This window comes from Eubalaena glacialis, chromosome 7 (assembly GCF_028564815.1).
Source record: "Eubalaena glacialis isolate mEubGla1 chromosome 7, mEubGla1.1.hap2.+ XY, whole genome shotgun sequence".
Lineage (NCBI taxonomy): Eukaryota > Metazoa > Chordata > Mammalia > Artiodactyla > Balaenidae > Eubalaena > Eubalaena glacialis.
Window position 1 is genome coordinate 87,021,298 of NC_083722.1, and position 22,015 is coordinate 87,043,312.

Sequence of the window (22,015 nt, forward strand, 5' to 3'; positions counted from 1 at the left end):
ATTCCCTTTGCCAATATAGCTAAAATCTTCAGTGAGACTGGCTTTGGCAGATTCTAGAATCTAGGGTTATGGTAGCCTCCAAAAAAAGGAGTAACTAACTTCCTATCTTCTGTAGATACTTGTTTCAGAGGGAAAGCTTATGATACACTGCATTTCTCATCTGTGTTCTATGTACTAAGCACTGTGTTTAATTATACAGCATGTTCTCTTCGTAAAATTCAGAAGGCTTAAAGGTAAGAGATGACATGCATGATCCCCTATTTTACTGAAGAGGCAGAGTCAGGATTTGAACTCAAGTACTGTAGTCTCTGTAACCATTTACCATAAACCAGAGACGTTCAAATGACGCAAAGGTGACATTATTTTAACCTTACTGGACCCCATCCTTAGAGAGAGATGTCAAAAAAAGTAAATTGAAAGAAACAACGCAGTATTTATTTTATACAGTTCAACTGGGCACAAAGTAAAGTAAGCACCTCTACAGGAAATCCTTTTGTGTATGAGGTTTTTACATATTAATTACTCTGGATAGTTTTTGAACTCTGTTTAATAGCAGGTCTCCTTTCTTGATAGTTTCTTGGTACTGCCAGTTCTTGCTATCAGGTCTATAAATAAATTGAAGAAAAAAATGAATTATTTACCAGTCACATTACTCCATAACAATAGTTGACCTACTTTAAAAAGAAGGCACTCTTCTTTTAAGAGTGCCCTTTATTCTGTGCAGTATTACAAATGATACACAAACTTAGGAGTACCTGTTCGTTTCCACTATTTCATTCACTTTATCTATTTTGCAGTGTAGCCTCCCAGCAGCAATAAATCTGGAGAGTTCCCTAATTGAGAGAGAAGGGGGGAAAAAAGCCTTTAGCATTAGCCTTAGTTAGCCTTATAGAGAATTCTTAGAAAAATAAACTGCACTAAATAAACACATGATTTGTCTTCCAAGGTAACATTTTGATGCCCAGTAGTTGAGAGGATGGTCTCCAGTGTACTGCAGGTGTCTTATCTACCAGAATTAACGTGCCCCTACAAGTGCCTATTCATATGAAGTGTAGGTGTCAAAGAATGAAGCCATCCACAGCTACAGAAGTGCTCAGGAAAAAACCTGAAGGGGTTAAAAAAATTAAATAAACATAAGGAGGAAAATAATGAGCTTCACTGGGGGGGAAACCTGATGAAACCATCCAGTTTCCTTCTACTTAACCTTTCCGGAGCAGGGAACTCGTAAGGATTTTCAAAATCCTTCGGAGGACAGAGGGAAGGAAAGCTTTCAAATTATTCTTAAGAAAGACGGAATAACGTGCCACAATAAATTCGGATTAGGAATGTGAAAAAAGGCATTTCTGAGTATATCCCGTCACAACCCAAACCCCCTAATTAATTTAAGACAGTTAGTTAGTTACTTAAACAACACAGTCACACACCCTGCTCCACAGCAGCATTAGCAGTGAAACCCTCCATCCAGGTCTACCACCACATGACACGCAGAAGAAAGGAAATGCTCAGAAATGCACTAGAGCTACATGAAGACAGCGTTCCAATGCTGCCAAAGAGAATAAACGGAAAGCTGACTCCTTTAAAATAATCCATTTATAATAGAATTATGTTAAATTTGGAGATTAATTAGGGGGAGTCCTCCTAATTAAGAAAAATCTGATTCCAAATAAATAATGTGACAGATTACTGTCACAGATACTAGAACATCTTGATCCTAGCACATAAACACCAACAGGAAAGGAACTCCAAATCTTAAGAACCAAATCTCAAATGAAAGTGCCATTTCAAGTCAGTGGGGAAAGGTTGGCTTATGGAATGGTGTTGAGGCAGTCTAATGATCACAAATCCCAGAAACCATGTAAGGAAAAAACGATAAACTTGATTATGTAAAGAGAATTTCTACATAGCAAAATACTACCAAAATCAAGTCCAAAACCAAATGAAAATGTGGCTAAAAGATGTTTGCAGTATGTCGTTGCCACTGGTCAGTCAGTGGTGAAAGCCCCACTATTCCTTTTCAATAAGGAAATGTTCAATTTTGGAAAATCTGGTGATGGGCTTGAAAGATGAGAAAGTTATGCTACTGAAGATTTTAAGCTAGAGGTTATCTTAAAAATAGCAAGAACTATGTGTAACTGTTTATAGAGCATGCTCTATTGCTATACTCATTAAAAATTCAACTGTTGGTTTTTGAGTTATGTTACTGAGTGGCTTTAGGTAAAAATCTAAAAATTAAAAAAGATCAGCACTGTTTCTAAACTCACTTGTGTTCATTTTCCAGCAATTTACATAGTTGCATCTCCAGACTGCAGCTGCGAAACCCACTGGCACCTGTTATTCTGGGACTGAAGTACACAGAGAAAACTACCCAACCAGATATAACTAGCCTTGTGAGTCCTACCCAGATCCAAAGAACAGCAGGGGAAACCTCTAAAGAAGAATCTTGATGTTATGATTTAGGAACAAGATGTAGAGAACAGCACTAGACTTGACGTACAAGCATACTCTGACTCAAGAATGCCCTCTGCTGAGGTAAGACCTCCCAGTCACCTGCTGACACCCAGGCTGACAATTCCACTGCTTCTTCCCATGCCCACCATCACCAGACTAGTTTGGCCCTTCATTTACCAACGCCCCCCACCCCCCGCGACGATTAGAAGAGACTCTAAACAACTTTAAGACACCCCTTCAGATCCAACCTAGTATCTTCTGATGCTTGGCTCTGGACGGCCCTGTGCCCGTCACCACGCGTTCCATCCAGTGCACCTAGGCTGCTGGTTTCTCAGCCATGCTCCTAAATCTGTCTCTGCTGTTTCCTCCATCTGGAATGTCCTTTTCCCCACCACTTCCTATAGAAATCCTAAATACGCAGTGACAACCAGTCTCAACGCCCACGGGAAGCCATCTGTGGTGTGCCCATTTCGGGGGCACGTCCATCACATACTGGGACTCCTGGTTATGCTCGTTCTGCACTATGTGCACCAAGAGTCATCTAAGCAGAGTCTCCTTAATGCCCTAAATCGGTGCTCAAGTCCCATTCCCTAGATCCAAATGACGTTTCTGTCGCCTCCCCGTGTGCTAATCAATCATACATATCCCAAGATGACTCATCTTCCCCAGACAAACCACCTCCCAACAAATGGGAGAATACAGCCCATGGGTATGGTTTCTAACCTTACACAGGTCAACAGAAGGCCCGGTTTAGTCAAATAATGGCCTGGTCCCCTTCTCCGACAATATTTTATTAAGTCTAAGGAAGTGGAAGTACAATGGTTGTTCAATCGTCCAAAATCATTTTTTGAGGGAAGAAAAACAATCTGTGAAAACCCAGGCGTGAATCAGATATCACAGAAATTTCAAACAAGGCCTTTCACAACAGCTGCAGCTCGGTATGTACTGACAACCTCTGCCTCTAAAGCTGGTCTGAGACCATGAAGGGAACAACTAAACAAATACCACCAGAAATGTACCACATAGCATCAATTCAGATGCCATCGTAATGACTGACTTGCAGAACACTGCAGTGTGTCTAACTGGTACTCCCTGCTTCCGTGCATCTTATCCACAGCTTCAGCTGAGCCTCGCAATGCTCCCAACCAGTGGACACGGCTTCATCACCACCACAGCACAGTTAAGAAACTAAAGGGTAGGAAGCCAGACCAGCCCCTGCACCCCTGCTTTTCGTGCACTGCCCACCACAGTAAGCCACTCCTTACACTGCCGCGTGAGGAGCACATTTATAACGCCCCCAGCCCCACCCCACTAACCAGCTGCTCTTGGGCAGTGGTTACCAGACTTAATTTCACACACGAGTTCAATTCAGAAGTGAAACAAAACCAAACCAACCTAGGGAATGCAGCCTTCTATTTTGGTATGGATAACCAACAAAAACTACTATCAATCAATCACTGCCTCTTTTTCTTTAACAGGAAGAGAACGAGGAAATTTCTGGCTCCATAGTTTGGGTACACTTAAGATCTGCGCATTTTGTAAAGATTACTCAAAACCAACCCAGCCACCCATAAACAAAAACATTGATATGCATGCTAAGGTGACTAGGGATGAAATGTACTGGTGTCTGACACTTCCTTTCAAGTGGTTAAAAATAAGATGGAAGGTGATAAAACAAATATAACAAAATGTTAATAAATTACAGAATCAAGGATCTATGGGAATTTATGGTGTAACTAACTCTTTACAATTTTCTGCATGTTTGAAATTTTTCATAATAAAATATTAGAAAAAAACCAAAATGGCTAAAAAGAGTGTGGTCTTCTAAAATGAAATGCAGCTTCATTAAAAACTGCTTTTTTCACTGTGAGCCACTGCAAACTACATCTTCAAAGTTAAAAGGCCAATGTTTGGGAACCACTTATATATCTAGACACCACCTGGACAGCTCACATTCTGAACGTCTACTTCTCCCCAACTCTACTCCCACGACCCTGGGTCCAAGACACAGGAACATCTCCTCCATGCTACTGAACAGACCACCTGGTCTCCCCATCCAGCGTGCGTTAAGACAGAGCATGTGGAACCGTGTTACCCACCAGAGGCTTAAAATGCTCCAGTGGCTCCCCACAGCACCTGGATTAAAACCCGAGTTCCCCACCAGGCCCTACGTGGCCGTACACCACCTGACTCTCCCACAGCTACCCTCCTATCCCCACTACTATGCTGCAGCTACGCATCTTTCTGTGCCACTGTATTCTCTCTGTAGACTCACTTCTATCTGAAATGACTTACACGTTGATTTGCTTACTTGCCAACTCTCCCCATAACTAGAATGAAACTCCATGAAGACAGAGACCTGAAATAATGCCAACCCACTCAGTTAAGGCTTTAATACATATTTGATGAATCTCTGATTCAAGCGCTGAAAGTTCCATTTTTAACAACCAGTTTGCCCAGAATTGCAGTAGCAACCAAAAAATTGAAGGCATTAGCAGAGGAAATAGCTCTCTTATCTTATACTTCACACTAGGTCCTAAGAGTCACTACTGTAGTAGCAGTGTGGTTCACAAAGATGTAACAGAGACGACTTCTGCTCCAGTTATTATTAAAAGTAGACTTCTGTCCCATCTTTGCTACTACAGTAGAAACACATCATGAAAGCAGAGATAACAAATAGATATGATTGTTTTGATACTGAAAGAAAAATTCTTAGATCTTTTTTTTTATAATTGAGGGAAGCAATGTAAATGGAGAAAATATACAAGTTCACACATGCAAAGGTAACTGTAAAAAATAAATTGACATGATGTTATTTAAACTTACTGATCAATGAACTCCACACCAACACCAAAGGCTTCTGCCATATAGCCCAGGGTTAATGACCTGTATGATTCCAGCAGCTGGCTGTACGCATGAATCCGCATTTCTCTTACATAGTATCGATAATGAGGAGCAAAAAGCCAGTCCTTTTTCATTTCCTGTTCCACAACAGCTGCAATGAATAAGATGACAAATTATAAGAACCTCCCTTTGGATAAACTGATTAAACTGGAGGACGGATTTATAACATGATAGACGTTAACATTCTTTATAAAGTGTATACAGAGTATTAATGAGCAATCCACACACAGAAGTGCAAATTATTTTACTGAATACCTACTATATCACTGTTCTGAATAATGAGGATATGGCAGGAAACCAAAAGACAAGATCTCTGCTGCCACAGCAACTAAATTTTCAAAGAGAAGAGATAAATGAACAAATAAAGAAGATACTCTCCGAAAAGAACAGGTTCTGTAAGGAAAATAAAACTCTGATGTGATAGTGAACAGGAGGGCTTCCACGGGATTGGAGTCAACCGGGAAGACTTCTCTGAGGAACCTGCCCTGCAGAGAGCAGGAGGCTTAGAGCAACACAAAGAATGCAAAGATCCAAGGCAGGAAGAGCCTGGCTAAGCCCAAGAACAGAAAGGAGAGCAGGTTCAGAATGTAGCAGGAGGACAGCTGCAAGGATATGGAAGGTAAGCAAGACAAAAGATTCAAGAATATACTTATGTTTTTGGCTTGAACAAGATAAAAATCCCTGGAGAAGGAGAATTTTTCTTTTTCTTTTTCTTTTTTTGAGTTGGTGTGTGGGTGTGGGTGTGGGTGTGTGTGGAGGTGGGGAGGGAAGGATTCAAACATTACACTTTGGCAGGGTTGAGGTGGATTCCCCTATCAGACATCCAAGTCGAAGATCCCAAGGCTTGGGTCTGGTGCTCACTGGCAAGTGTGGGGCTGGAGACACGAATCTGGAAATCACTGCCATCCATATGTATTTGATGATGGAATTATAGAGATAAGGGCAATGACCAAGCCTGGGCCAGTTAGTCACTGAGAGGCCTAACAAAGGATGAGGCAGTAGGTCCAGAGAAAATACATTATTTCAATACACTGAAGTTCTAAGGTCCTTAAAAAAGGATAACTGGCAGTTGCAAGGAGTTCTGCCTGTTTGACGTGCCATTACATACACAGTGTCTGATGCCTGACAGCCACTTAAAAATACTGACTCAATAATCAGCTATTTCTAAAAGACATAAAAAGATACATTATATTTTAAAGAAAAAAAAAACCTACTTACAAAACTGCATGTAAAATACATCCACATGTGTTTAAAGGTGTTATGTGCTTATACCTCTGGATACAAATGCCCCTGGGTGGACACCCTTGGAACCTGAAATCAGTAGTTGCCTCTAGAGAAAGGACCCAGGCAATCAAAGGCTAGAGAGAGACTTTTTCTTCTTTCTGTGATACAGTTTGAAAATTTTCCATGTATACAAAAAACTTTGGGGTTTTTTTTTTTGTGTGTTATTTTCTGATTTTTAAAGTACATATAATGAATAAAAGTTCTGGAAGGATATATAACAATCTTAAAATGGTTCTCTTCCAGAAGAATTCTGTGTATGTGAATGTGTAAATGAATTTGGACATAGGGCTTTCTCATCTGTTTATTTTTAACTTTTGAAGACAATCAGGTATTACCCAGAAAAGGATGCTATTTTCTCTTTCAAATAAAATATTTTAAAGTACAAAGTCTATGTATATTTGGAGAAGCAAAAAGGCTTATTATAAAACCAAATAAATGCTACATGCCTTAGTACACAAAAGGAGAGAGTAAATGATACAAATGATGACTGTTGTCGAAAAGATTTAACTACCTGTCCTTTGTATTTTAAATATCTGGGAATTCGCGAGCAGGCACCAGGCCCTGCCCCCACTGTCCTAGAAGTGTGCAGACAGCAGCCACCCATATGAGACCCGCCACCAGGCACCAAGTGCTAACCCCGCTATACCGGGAAGGGCCGCTATACCTGCACACCCATATCAAGTGGATAACAGCCAGCACACACTGAGCAAAGAGGCAGCAAGCATCCAAACTAAAAGCCACCACTTGATTCCAGAGAAGAGGGCAGAGTAGAAGGACTTGAGCTCACCTACCCTCGCAAAAACACCAAAATCACAACTGACTACTGAACCACCACTGATAAAGACGACTGGAACCTACCAAAACAGATATTTCACACTCAATGAAAAGAAGAAGCCACAACGAGACGGCAGGAGGGGCACTGTTGCAACATAATCAAATCCCATTCCTGCCAGGTAAGTGACCCACAAACTGGAAAATAAATATATCAGAGAGGTTCTCCCACAAGAGTGAGAGTCCTGAGCCCCACATTAGGCTCCCCAGCCTGAGGGTCTGCCATTGGGAGGAGGAATCCCAAAAGCATTTGGCTTTGAAGGCCAGTGGGGCTTGAGTACAGGAGCTCCACAGGACTTGGGGGAACAGAGATGCCACTCTTGGAAGGCGCACACAAGGTTTCATGTACACTGGGACCCAGCACAAAGCAGCAACTCCATAGGAGCCAGGGCTAGACCTACCTATGAGTCTTGGAGGGTCTCCTGGGAGGCAGGGGTTGGCTGTGGCTCACACCAATCAATACTCTCTGGGGGGAGGCCCCAGAGACTACTGATCAGCATGAGCTCTCCTGGAGGTCACCATTTTGGCATCAAGACCTGGCCCTACCCAACAGCCTACAGGCTCCAGTGCTGGAAAGCCTCAGGTCAAACAACCAGCAAGATGGGAACACAGCCCCACCCATCAGCAGACCAGCTGCCTGAAGCCATACTGAGCTCCCAGCCACCTATAAACACACCCCTTGACACTGCCCTGCCCACCAGAGGGACAAGACCCACCAGTAGGCAGGCACCAGTCCCTCCCACCAGGAAGCCTGCACAAGCCTCAGGACCAACCTCACCCACCAGAGGGCAGACACCAGAAGCAAGATGAGCTACGATCCTCCAGCCTGCAGAAAGGCGACCACAAACACAGAAAATCAGACAAAACGAGACAGCAGAGAAATGTGTTTCAGATGAAGGAACAAGATAAAAATCTATAAGAACAACTAAATGAAGAAGAAGTAGGCGACCTACCTGAAAAAGAATTTACAGTAATGACAGTAAATATGATTCAAGATCTCAAAAAGAATGGAGGCACAGACCGAGAAGTTACAAGAGATGTTTAACAAAGAGCTAGAAGATTTAAAGAATAAACAGAGATGAACAATACAAAAACTGGAATGAAAAATAAACTAGAAAGGATCAACAGCACAATAACTGAGGCAGAAGAACGAACGAGTAAGCTGGAAGACGGAATGGTGGAAATAACTGCCACGGAACAGAATAAAGAAAAAAGAATGAAAAGAAATGAGGACAGTCTCAGAGACCTCTGGGATAACACTAAATGCACCAACATTCACATTATAGGGGTTCCAGAAGAAAAAGAGAGAGAGAAAGGGCCTGAGAAAATATTTGAAGAGATTATAGCCGAAAACTTCCCTAACATGAGAAAGGAAACACTCACTCACGTCCAGGAAGCACAGAGAGGCCCATACAAGATAAACCCAAGGAGGAACACTCCGAGACACATATTAATCAAACTAACAAAAAGTAAAGACAAAGAAAAAATATAAAAAGCAACGAGGGAATAGCAACAGATAACATACAAAGGAACCCCCATAAGATTATCAGCTGATTTTTCAGCAGAAACTGCAGGACAGAAGGGAGTGGCATAATATATTTAAAGTGATGAAAGGGAAAAACCTACAGCCAAGAATACTCTACCCAGCAAGGCTCTAGTTCAGATTCGACGGAGAAATCAAAAGCTTTACAGACAAGCAAAAGCTAACAGAATTTAGAACCACCAAACCACCTTTACAACAAATCCTAAAAGAACTTCTCTAGGCGGAAAAGAAAAGGCCACAACTAGAATCAAGAAAATAACAAATGGAGAAGCTCACTGGTAGAGGCAAATACAAAGTAACTGTAGGAAATCATCCACACGTATATATGATATCAAAACCAGCAATTGTGAGGAAAGTACACAGGCAGGATATTGGAAATGCATTTGAGATTAAGAGATCAGCAACTTAACACAATCTTGTACATATACAGACTGCCATATCAAAACCTCATGGGAATTACAAACCAAAAATCTACAATAGAGACACAAAAAAGAAAATGCAATCCAAACACATCACTGAAGATAGACATCAAATCACAAGAGAAGAGAACAAAAGAGAAAGGGAAGAAAAAAAGACCTTCAAAACCAAATCCAAAACAATTAACAAAATGGCAATAAAACATTCATATTGATGATTACCTTAAACGTAAATGGATTAAATGGTCCAACCAAAAGACACAGACTGGCTGAATGGATATAAAAACAAGACTCGTATATATGCTATCTACAAGAAATCCACTTCCGATCTAGGGACACACACAGACCGAAAGTGAGGGGATGGAAAAAAGGTATTCCATGCAAATGGAAACCAAAAGAAAGCTGGACTAGCAATACTCATATCAGACAAAATAGACTTGAAAATAAAGACTGTTACAGGAGACAAAGAAGGACACTACATAATGATCAAGGGATCAATCCAAGAAGATGTGACAGTTGTAAATATATATGCACCCAACACAGGAGCACCTCAATATATAAGGCAAATGCTAACAGCCATAAAGGGAGAAATTGACAGTAAGACAATAATAGCGGGGGATTTTAACATCTCCCTTTCATCAATGGACAGATCATCCAGACAGAAAATCAATAAGGAAACACAGGCATTAAATGACACATTAGACCAGATGGACTTAATTGATATTTAGAGAGCATTCCATCCATCAGAAAGCAGCAGAATACACATTCTTCTAAACATTCTCCAGGACAGATCACATCTTGGGCCACAAATCGAGCCTCAGTAAATTTAAGAAAAGTGAAATCATATCAAGCCTCTTTTCCAACCACAGCACTATGAGATTAGAAATCAGTTACAAGAAAAAAACTGTAAAAAACACAAACACATGGAGGCTAAACAATATGTTACTAAACAACCAACGGCTCACTGAAGAAATCAAAGAGGAAATCAAAAATTACCTAGAGACAAATGACAATGAAAACATGATGGGCCAAAACCTTTGGGATGCAGCAAAAGCAGTTGTAAGAGGGAAGTTTACAGCAATACAATCTTACTTCAGGAAACAAGAAAAATCTCAAATAAACAACCTAACCTTACACTTAAAGCAACCAGAGAAAGAACAACAAACAAAACCCAAAGTTAGTAGAACGAAAGAAATCATAAAGATCAGAGCAGAAATAAATGAAATAGAGATGAAGAAAACAATAGAAAAGATCAATGAAACTAAAGGCTGGTTCTTTGAGAAGATAAACAAACTTGCTAAACCTATAGCCAGACTCATCAAGAAAAAAAAAGAGGACTCAAATCAATAAAATGAGAAATGAAAAAGGAAAAGTTACAATGGATACCACAGAAATACAAAGGATCATAAGAGACTACTACAAACAACCATATGCCAATAAAATGGACAACCTGGAAGAAATGGACAAATTCTTAGAAAGATACAACCTTCCAAGACTTAACCGGGAAGAAATAGAAAATATGAACAGGCCAATCACAAGTACTTAAATTGAAACAGTGATTTAAAAACTTCGAAAAAACATAAGTCCTGGACCAGATGGCTTCACAGGCGAATTCTATCAAACATTTAGAGAAGAGTTAACACCTGTCCTTCTGAAACTCTTCCAAAAAACTGCAGAGGAAGAAACACTCCCAAGCTCACTCTATGAGGCCACCCTCACCCTGACACGAAACCAAAGATACCACAAAAAAAGAAAATTACAGGCCAATATCACTGATGAACATAAACACAAAAATACTCGACAAAATACTAGCAAACCAAATCCAACAATACACTAAAAGGATCATACACCACACTCAAGTGGGATTTATCCCAGGTATGCAAGGATTCTTCAATATCCACAACTCAATCAGTGTGACACACCACATTAACAAACTGAAGAATAAAAACCATATGATCATCTCAATAGATGCAGGAAAAGCTTTTGACAAAATTCAACACCGATTTATGAGAACAGCTCTCCAGAGAGTGGGAATTGAGGAAACTTACCTCAACATAATAAAGGCCATATATGACCAACCCACAGCTAACATCATTCTCAACAGAGAAAAGCTATAAGCGTTCCCTCTAAGATCAGCAACAAGCCAAGGATGTCCATTGTCGCCACTTCTATTCAGTATGGTTTTGGAAGTCCTAGCCACAGCAATGAAAGAAAAATAAATAAAAGGAATCCAAATTGGAAAAGAAGTAAAACTGTCACCGTTGGAGATGACATGATACTATACATAGAAAAGATGCTACCAGAAAACCACTAGAGCTCATCAATGAATTCAGTAAAGTTGCAGGATACAAAATTAATACACAGAAATCCCTTGCATTCCTATATACTAACAACAAAAGATCAGAAAGAAAAATTAAGGAAACAATCCCATTTTCCATCACATCAAAAAGGACAAAATACCTAGGAATAAACCTACCAAAGGAGACAAAAGACCTGTACTCTGAAAACTGTAAGACCCTGATGAAAGAAACTGAAGATGAACACAAACAGATGGAAGGATATATACCATGTTCTTGGATTGGAAGAATCAATATTGTCAAAATGACTATACTACCCGAGGCAATCTACAGATTCAGTGCAATCCCTATCAAATTACCAATGGCATTTTTCACAGAACTAGAACAAAAAATTTTTTTACTTTATATGGAGACACAAAAGACCCTGAATAGCCAGAGCAATCCTGAGAAAGAAAAACCGAGCTGGAGGAATCAAACTCCCTGACTTCAAACTATGCTACAAAGCTACAGTCATCAAGACAATATGGTACTGGCACAAAAACAGAAATATAGATCAACAGAGCAGGATAGAAAGCCCAGAAATAAAAACTCAGGCACTTATGGTCAATTAATCTACAACAAAGGAGGCAAGAATATACAATAGAGAAAAAACAGTCTCTTCAATAAGTGGTGCCAGACAGCTAAAGAGTGAAATTAGAACATTCTCTAACACCATACACAAAAATAAACCTAAAATGGATCGAAGACCTAAATGTAAAGCCGGACACTATAAAACTCTTAGAGGAAAGCATAGGCAGAACACTCTTTGACATAAATCACAGCAATATCTTTTTTGATCACCTCCTAGAGTAATGAAAATAAAAATAAAAATAAACAAATGGGACCTAATTAAACTTAAAAGCTTCTGTACAACAAAGGAAACCATGAACAGAAGGAAAAGACAACCCACAGAAGGGGAGAAAGTATCTGCAAATGAAGCAACCTACAAGGGATTAATCTCCAAAATACACAAACAGCTCACACAGCTCTATGTCAAAAACAAACAAACAATGCGATCAAAAAATGGGCAGAAGATCTAAATAGACACTTCTCCAAAGAAGACATACAGATGGCCAAAAAGCACATGAAAAGATGCTCAACATCAGTAATTATCAGAAAAGTGCAAAGCAAAACTACAATGAGGTATCACCTCACAAGGGTCAGAATGGCCATCATCAAAATGTCTACAAACAATAAATGCTGGAGAGGGTGTGGAGAAAAGGGAACCCTCCTACGCTGTTGGTGGGAATGTAAATTGGTGCAACCACTATGGAGAGCAATATGGAGGATCTTTTAAAAACTAAGTATAGAATTACCATATGATCCAGCAATCCCACTCCTGGGCATGTATCTGGAGAAAACCATAATCCGAAAAGTTACATGCAACCCAATGTTCACTGCAGCACTATTTAAAATAGCTAAGACATGGAAGCAACCTAAATGTCCATCGACAAAGGAATGGATAGTGAAGGTGTGGTACACATATACAATGGAGTATTACTCAGCCACAAAAAAAGAATGAGATAATACCATCTGCAGCAGCACGGATGGATCTACAGATTATCATACTAAGTGAAGTAAGTCAGACAGAGAAAGACAAATATATGGTATCACTCATATGTGGTATCTAATTTAAAAAAAAAGATACAAGTGAACTTACTTACAAAACAGAAACAGACTTACAGATATCGAAAATAAACTTATGGTTACCAAAGGGGAAATGAGGAGCTTGGGATGAACATACACACACTACTATATATAAGACAGATAACCAACAAGGACCTACTGTATAGCACAGGGAACTCTACTTAATATTCTGTGATAACCTATATGAGAAAAGAATCTAAAAAAGAATGAATATATGTATATGTATAACTGAATCACTTTGCTGTACGCCTGAAACTAACACATTGTAAATCAACTATACTCCAATAAAATTAAAATATTTTTAAAAAATAAAAATAAAAAAATATCTGGGAAATGAGTAAATTTGGTAAATATAAAAAGTTTAATCCAAAATTGTTTAAATAAAAGGTTGCCAGTAGGGATGGGGAAGATGGGAAGAGGTTACCTTAACCATTCAAAAGTTTCCAAAAGCCATCAATTTCATCACACTAGGATAGCACTTCCCCCCATTTTTCTCTTAAATTACAGTTACACAGAGCACTCAATAACATACGGACACTGTGCTGGTGTCAAGATCACTACAAAGGAAAAAAGCATAAGGTCTACTTTTAATTATCCTAAGTAGCAGTAGAGAAAAACTCTAAAAAAGAATCACAAAATAATTTGCTGTTTAAAAAATGGGGCAGGGAATTCCCTGGCGGTCCAGTGGTTAGGACTCTGCGCTTTCACTGCCAAGGACGTGGGTTTGATCCCTGGTCAGGGAACTAAGATCCTGAAAGCCATGTGGCGCAGCCAAAAAATAAAAAAATAAAGATTAAAAAAAAAATTAAATAAGTAAGTAAAAATAGGGCATATGACCGATAAGCACATGACAAAATATGCAGCATCACTAGTCATCAGAGAAATGCAAATCAAAACTGTAAGATATCACTTCACACCCACTAAGATGCCTATGATCAAAAAGACACACGATAACAAGTATTAGATGTGGGGAAACTGGAACTCTCACACTGCTGGTGGGAATGTAAAATTGTGTAGCTGCTTTGGAAAACAGTTCAGCAGTTTCTCAAGTTATCGAAGAGTTACCATATGACACATCAATTCCATTACTAGGTATATCCCCAGGAGAAACTAGACACTGTGTCCACACAAAAACTTGTACATAAACATTGATTACAGCATTATTTATAATGTATCCATCATCTGATGAACGGATAAATGAAATGTGGTATATCCATGCAATGGCGTTATCACTCAGCTATAAACTGAATGAAGCACTGATACATGCTACAGCATGGATGACAGTAAAAGCATTATGCTGGGCAAAAGAAGCTAGGCACAAAGGCCACATATTGTGTAATTCCATTTATATGCAATGTCCAGAATAAGCAAATCCATGGAGATAGAAAGACTAGGGGCTGGGACCAGGAATGGGAAGTGACTGCTAATGGGTACAGAACATCTTTTGGGGTGATGAAGATGTTCTGGAATTAGTGGTGTGGCTACACACCTTGTCAACATACTAATAAAACCACTGAAATTACAGACTTTAAAATACTGAATTTTGTAGTGATTTACATCTCAATAAAAAAAGAGGATGGGGCATAAAATAAGACCTCCAGGAATGCGGAGAAGGGATTTTTAAAATTTTTGGATTGAAGGAAGAAGGGAAAAGCACCACATTTGAGCAGAATAATGACAATATCCACACGCCTAAAAAAGGGAGAAGGGCAATTCTGCAGTACAACCTTGGGTGCAAACCCACCCATCGTGCACATATGGGAAGATAGGGCCATGCAGGTCGTTCACACCTGAGGAGCCCTGTTCCCACACTGCATGAGGGGAGTAGTATGAATTCCCATAAAGCACCCTAACTTTATGCAGAAAGCACTCCATAAACACTGGGCCAAAACCTACTCCAAACATAGAAGACCATCATTTGGAGTCCTCCTATCCCATGTTTTGTAAATTCTACCTACTTATTAACCAAATACTTCCTGAAACTTGCAGCACAAACAAGAGAATTATCAATGCCAAGTTCTTTAAGTTTTAGGAAAATCATCTGGGAAGGACCCCTGGGTTGAACACCACAAGCACTTTCAACAGATTTTCTCAACCCACATCCCTTGAAAATGATTTGCAAATCGGCACAAAGATTTAGCTATTGCATAAATAACCCATTGTTGAATTCAACTCAATTAACATCAACTCAATCAAAAGGAGATGCAAGATCTCAATTCTAAAACTCAGTACTTCGAACCATTTGCTCACTTCTGCCTTACATCTCAGTAAGACTATAAACCAGGGGTCAGGCAAACTTCCTCGGCAAAGGGCCAGACGGTTGATATTTTTAGCCGCTGAGAGCCACAGAGCTGTCACATATTTTTCTTTGTCCTGTTTTGTTAAATGATCCTTAAAAAATGTAAACATCAATCTTACCTCTTGGACCACACAAAAGCACTTGATCAAAGTCTGCTAACCCCCCTATAAACAAGATGGGCAAAAGATTAGCTGTACTGACCAAAGACCTACAGCTATCTGCACACATATATTTTTCATATATGTGAAAAATCATCTTAGGTTATCTACAAACAGGGTCAGGAATAAGATGAAGACAGACAGTCAAAACGAGCAACTCTATCCTTACCTAATGATTGGAAGAAAACCGAGTAACGGCATTCATAGAGTGAAAACAGATACTGCCGAACTGCTGGAAGACTGTGCAACACTTCCAGAATCTCTGCTCCTTTAATAACCTAGAAATTTTTTTAAAAAACAAATATGTGCTTTAATGATTTTTGTGTATTTAAGGTGGAAAAGCACGGGGTATTCTTTAAATATGATTCAGTCATTACCTTTTCCCTGAGATCTGGTCTTTCTAAAGCAATCATGCTGACATAGACAGTGTAAGTCACAAAGGTTTTATAATCCATGAGTTCATAGGATGTAAACGTTGAAACTGTGTCAAGGAAGAGTTCAGCTGCCTGTTTGAAATCACGAATAGCCACACAATAAAGACCCTGATATACTTTTAGGCGGTTTCTCCGGTCCCAGTCTCCTCCTTCCTCTATCAAGCTATAAAATACAAAACAGTAAGGTGATGATCTGGAAAAAAAGTGCCACTTTTTACAAGTTTTGTGTTTTTATGAAAGAGAAAACAGCTTTTAACAACTTAAAGCAAAAAGAAATATTTAAAGAGAACATTTCTGTAAGTAAGAACATTAATTGACCAAATTTACTAGTTGGAAACAAAAGAAAATAGGCAAATTTCTTACATCAATTTCTTATCTGTAGCATCATAATTTAGAGGGAATAAATCCCCACTGCTAAAACGCACCTTCTGGGGACTTCCCTGGTGGTCAAATGGTAAAGAATCCACCTTACAATGCAAGGGACGCGGGTTCCATCCCTGGTCAGGGAACTAAGATCCCACATGCCGCATGGCAACTAAGCCCGCGCGCCACAACTACTGAGCTCACGGGCCTCAACTAGAGAGCCCGTGTGCCGCAAACTACAGAGCCCATGCGCCCTGGAGCCTGCGCACCACAGCTAGAGAAGAGAAAACCCGCATGCCACAAACTAGAGAGAAGCCCGCGCACCACAACGAAGAGCCCGTACGCCACAACGAAAAGATCCTGCGTGCCTCAACAAAGATCCCGTGTGCCGCAACTAAGACCAGACACAGCCAAAAAATAAATAAAATAAATAAATAAAACATTAAAAAAATGAAAAAATAAAATGCACCTTTTGGCCTTTTCTGTGTTCCGTGTGATGAGGTCATTATCCATGTAAAATAAGCCAATTCTAAGGAGATAGAACACAATATCCAGTCGGTGGCCCAGGGCCACGGTTTTGTCATATGTCTTGCGAAAGGCTGTCAGAGCGCCTTCCTGTCAAGAGAACCAAGGCAACAGGTGAGAAAAGGTTAAAAGTTTCAGACGCTATCAGCTGTCTAGGATTTTCTTAGCAAGGAGTTGGGGAAACATGTAGGAGTAGAGATAGAACAGTATGGCCATGAGCTGATATTTGTTAAAGCTGGGGGATAATTGCATGGGGTTCCTTATACGATTCTCTCCACTTTTATAAAAAATACATCAACTGTATCTAAGCATATACTTATATTCTAGAAACCAATGGAAGAAACACATTCATAATTTATTCACCATTATTTCAATATTCTTCTTTGTTCTATATATTCAATATTTTTCCCTTTAACAATTAAAATACACTACTGTAAAATTATTGTAAATTGTCAATCTTATCACCTAAAGGGTAATAAAAATTTTACCTTAATCACTGACTACTAGAACACAATTAAGTATTTAAATATACAATTCTATCTCAAATCATTGTGGAATAAAATGTTTTTATTGCTTTTAAAACATGAACATGTGGGACTTCCCTGGCAGTCCAGTGGTTAAGACTCTGCGATTCCACTGCAGGGGATGCGGGTTTGATCCCTGGTTGGGGAACTAAGATCCCACATGCCACGTGGCCTGGCCAAAAAACAGAAAAAAAACCACCACCACCAGCAAAAAAAAAAACACCCAAAACAAAACAAAAACAAACAAACCACCCTCAAAAACAAAAACAAAAAAATGAACATGAATAAAATCATTTGCTTATACTTGGTACTTTTTAGTATGTGTCTGGCTTTGTTTCATGTAATTATTAGTTATGCCTCATACATTTCTAAAAAGAGACTGGCAAGACAGTAATGGGCACACCCAGCGCTAAGATCTCGGTTTTTAAACACTATCCCCCAATAAAAGAAACCAGGGATCCTAGGAGAAATGGATGATTCCAGGTTTGGAGAGTGAAAATAACAGGTGAGCCTGTGACATCTTGTTGTATGACAAAATAAGGAAGACCAAGGAGATCATGTCAAAAGGACCAAGAAACCATCTTGAAGGAACCTGCACTAACAAACCTGTAACAAACTGAGCACCGGAAAGAATAATGACTGTAATCAATACAACACAGTGAATAATAAAAATCCACTAAGTCCATTATTTAGTAATAGTACACAAAATAAAATATTAAAACAAGAAAGTAAACAGGAGGGAAAAAAGACAACTCTTCTTTTTAGAAGAATGTTATTTAACAAACATGGAACATATTATTAGAACATCACCGATTTACAACCCCCTGATGTTGATTCAAACATATCCTTGTTGAAATTCCTTAAGGCCTGAATCAAAAGCTTTAAGTTTCTCATTCACGTGTAATAATGCATCCTCTTTAAAACCAAACCAAAGCAAACCACACACAGCCTAGAAAGCCACACAAGCTATTAGCTATTTTTAAACTGTTCTGTATTTTCCAACTTTTTACAATGACCAAAGCTTCTTTTTTTTCAAACCCTAAATTTATAATAAGAAAAAAACTTGTTTTAAATTTAAACTAAATAATAATAGCTCGTATCATTTAACATTTTAGCACTTTGCAGCAGGCACTAGTCTAAGCTCTTTGCCCCTAGGGACTATCATTATCCCTATTTAACAGATGAGGAAGCTCATACAGAGGAGTAAATCATAATTACTGAAGTCAGAAATACAACCCAGGCAATCTTATCCAAGAGCTCACACTATTTAATTTTTTTATATTGACACCGTGTCATCCATTATGTAAATACTTCAGGGTGCACTGCTTAAAATTAGGACATTCAAAGCCCATCCTCTTAACCACTATTACAGAACTACTAAGTTAAATTTAAAAGATCCAGTGCTTGTGGGTATCCCTCTTGTGCCCTGATAGTGGAGTATAAATTAGGTTGGCTGCTGTGCAGGAGAACAGGCCACACATACTAAGATAAAAACTGTTCTTCGTCCCAGAGATTTCATCTCATAGAACACACCTTAGAGAAACATGAGCGTATATACACAAAGAGGCACACACACAAGCATGTTTCTACAGCAGCGGCTTGTCCTAGCAAAAACAGCTGAAAACAACACACATACCCAACCACTGAATAGCTAAGTAAACTACAGCATAGCCCTACAATGGACTACTAGCTAGCAGTTTACCAGAATGAGCAAGATTCATGCACATTAACATGGGAAGTCACTCAGATGTAATGCTGAATGAAAAAGTAAACGGGACAACATGAGTACACTATGATTCCATTTATTTAAAACAAAGTTTTTAAACCAATACTACCTAATTTCTACAAGTACATACACATGCCTGTAAATGTACAATAAAAGAATTTAAAAGATTATCTCTGAGGAGATAGAGAATAAAGAAAAACCAAACAGAACTTCAGCATTAACTATAATATTTTAGTTTCTTACAAGGAGACGATTACCTGTGTAAACAATAATTTTCAAAATGCACCAGAACCAATGCTTCCCAACCAGGATATGTTACAAAAGTGAACTACTGAGAATGATCCCAATTTTGTAAAAACAGTAAATAAACATCTCCGAACAGGCACTTGTTTTATTGGCATAGAGAGAGGGGGGGAAGAATACACAGCGGCTGCTGTTTGGGGGCAGGTGACAGAATGGGTGTAGCAAGAAAACTACTAACTTCTTCTTTATTAATTTTTTGCACTGATTCACTAGTTCAGGTAAGCAGGTTACCTCTGCACTTGGTGGAAAAGGACGTTAACTTTTAAAATGAGAAACTACTAACCTTGAACAGTGCCCATTTCAGGCTGTACAGAGAGGGGAGACCATCTCACTAACCTTGTCACCTATCCGGCAGAGGTACTCGGCCTTTGCCATCATCGCGTCTCGGATTTCGCTCTCTCCCAGATTCTTCTCCGCATCTTCCAGCTCCTCGTCCAAACGTTTCAACTCGTCTTCATTTGCCTTCTTCATTTTACTGAGCAGGTCCACGTCCATCTGCCAGTCAAGGGATTTGCACAAGGCTTCGTAATAAGGAGCCATGTCTGAGAGCGAACAAGAGGGATGTGACTTAGGAGTGAGGCCCCGTCCTGCCCTAACCTCAGTGTCTACCCACTCCTTCCTCGTACACAACTGCGAGGTCATCCACCAGTCGCCTACCTGCCAGGAGGAAGGGATGGGACAGAGCTTGGTAAAGGGCTGGGCGGTCAGCATCAGGGCCAGGCCTGCCACCGCCGCCCTCTACTAGGGCCGGGGGAGGACAACCTCGGTTTGCCTCTCGGCGGCTTCTGTTCCCACAGAGTCTTCCAGCAAGGGAAAGGCTAAGCTTGTTTACGCACGCACACACACACACACACACACACACACACACACTCAGACCCGTGCGTACAAGGGTACAGGGCCCGCTGCCATTCACTGCTAGGAAGGGCGAAAGGAACCGACCCAAGTTTCCCCTCCACCCGCAATGCTGAAGTCCCCGAGACCAGTCGCTAATGACAGTAAGTCATGTCTCTCTTCCGTGCCTGGCACGGGGCTCAACACCTCGGGATCCGCGCACCCCCACCCCGAGGCTGGCCCCAGCGGGGGAGGCGCACAGAGATGCAAACCTCCGAGGGCAAGGCTGGAGGTCCCAGAGGGCGCCCCCAACAAACGGAAAGCCCCGAGGGGCGGAAAGGCCAGGTCTGGTCTCGGGGACCCCGTCGGAGGGGCGCCCCGGGGTCGCGAGCCCCGTCGGGGAAAACCCCGCAGGCTCGGGAGCACGGGGCCGCCCAGGCCTAGGCCGCTGACTCGGCTCTCGCGCCGGCCTCACTGTTATCGCGGACGGCTGCCATCAGTTCGTCGCGCACGGCCGCGTCCCCGCGGTGCTCCGGCAGGCTGAGCAGGAAGCGCAGCTGCGCGATGCGTAGGTCCGGATTCTTGGGCAGACCCTCCTCTTCCAGGTTCTCCAGCGGCATCGCGACGGCGAGGGTAGCGGCTAGGAACAAACGGCAACTCAGCCCAGACCCGCGGCGGCGGCGGCGGCAGCGGCGGCGGAAGTGGAAGAAATCCGCGACTGCCCCCGGACGCCTCCAGCCCGGCTTCCGGTCCAGGGTCCGTCTCCGACCATGGCGTCCCCTGCTGGACACGCCCGGGAATGCCTCACCCGGCCCGAACGCGGGCGCCCTCGTGTGGTCGCCGGTGGCTTTCCCTCGCTCTCAGCCACGAGAGTCCCAGAGTGGGTGGTGCCCAACTCCAAGGCTGGATTTCCCTCTCCCTACTGGTAACCATTAGTTTGTTCTCTATATCTGTGATGGCTTTTACTTTTATGTGCATCTCATTTGAATTCTCCCAGTATTAGGAAGTAGTACTATTAGCCCATCTTGTAGATAAGAAAAATGAAGCGCAAAGAAGTTAGGGAATATGACCAACCAAGGTTATGCAACAGCTACGCCTGAATAAAAACCTCTGTCTGCAGCTCGAAAGCTCATGTTCTTTCGACTCTTTTCAGAAAACGGCTCCCAGAATTCCACAGTCTTAATACCACAGCACCATTACTTTGTTTATGCAGAATTTAAGTCGTTGCGTGCCTGCGTTTTCAGCCTCTCTTTGTTCATGTTGCTACAGAGCCTTCAGAACTGGTAATGGTTACATGAAATTCCACCTAGTGGATTTTCATAATTTACTTTTACTCCTCCCTCCGTTAGAAGTGCCTTTAGGTTGTCCAGGGTTGTTATTTTCCTAATATGAAAACCGAGATGAACACCTTGGGACGTACAGGGCATTTCACATTTTACGGTT

At 40.8% G+C, this 22,015-nt stretch overlaps 1 protein-coding gene across 1 annotated transcript; it reads right to left on the minus strand.

Annotated features, from left to right (window-relative positions):
* Positions 1–413: 413 nt before the first annotated feature.
* On the minus strand, positions 414–21,282 carry PSMD6 (proteasome 26S subunit, non-ATPase 6). Its single transcript, XM_061195509.1, has 8 exons — positions 21,048–21,282; positions 20,078–20,283; positions 17,133–17,278; positions 16,244–16,463; positions 16,036–16,144; positions 5,275–5,443; positions 756–833; positions 414–605 (listed from the first exon to the last, which is right to left on the minus strand). The coding sequence occupies exons 1-8, from the start codon at positions 21,190–21,192 to the stop codon at positions 509–511; spliced, it is 1,170 nt and encodes a 389-aa protein (XP_061051492.1). The 5' UTR covers positions 21,193–21,282; the 3' UTR covers positions 414–508.
* Between the last annotated feature and the right edge of the window lie 733 nt (positions 21,283–22,015).

Coding starts and splice junctions, on each gene's coding strand:
- PSMD6 (XM_061195509.1), bottom strand. CDS start 21,192: ATGCCGCTGGAGAACCTGGAAGAGGAGGGTCTGCCCAAGAATCCGGAC. Junction 20,284..21,047: donor GGCAGCCGTCCGCGATAACA/GTGAGGCCGGCG, acceptor GTTCGCTCTCAG/ACATGGCTCCTTATTACGAA. Junction 16,145..16,243: donor GACCAGATCTCAGGGAAAAG/GTAATGACTGAA, acceptor AAAAATTTCTAG/GTTATTAAAGGAGCAGAGAT.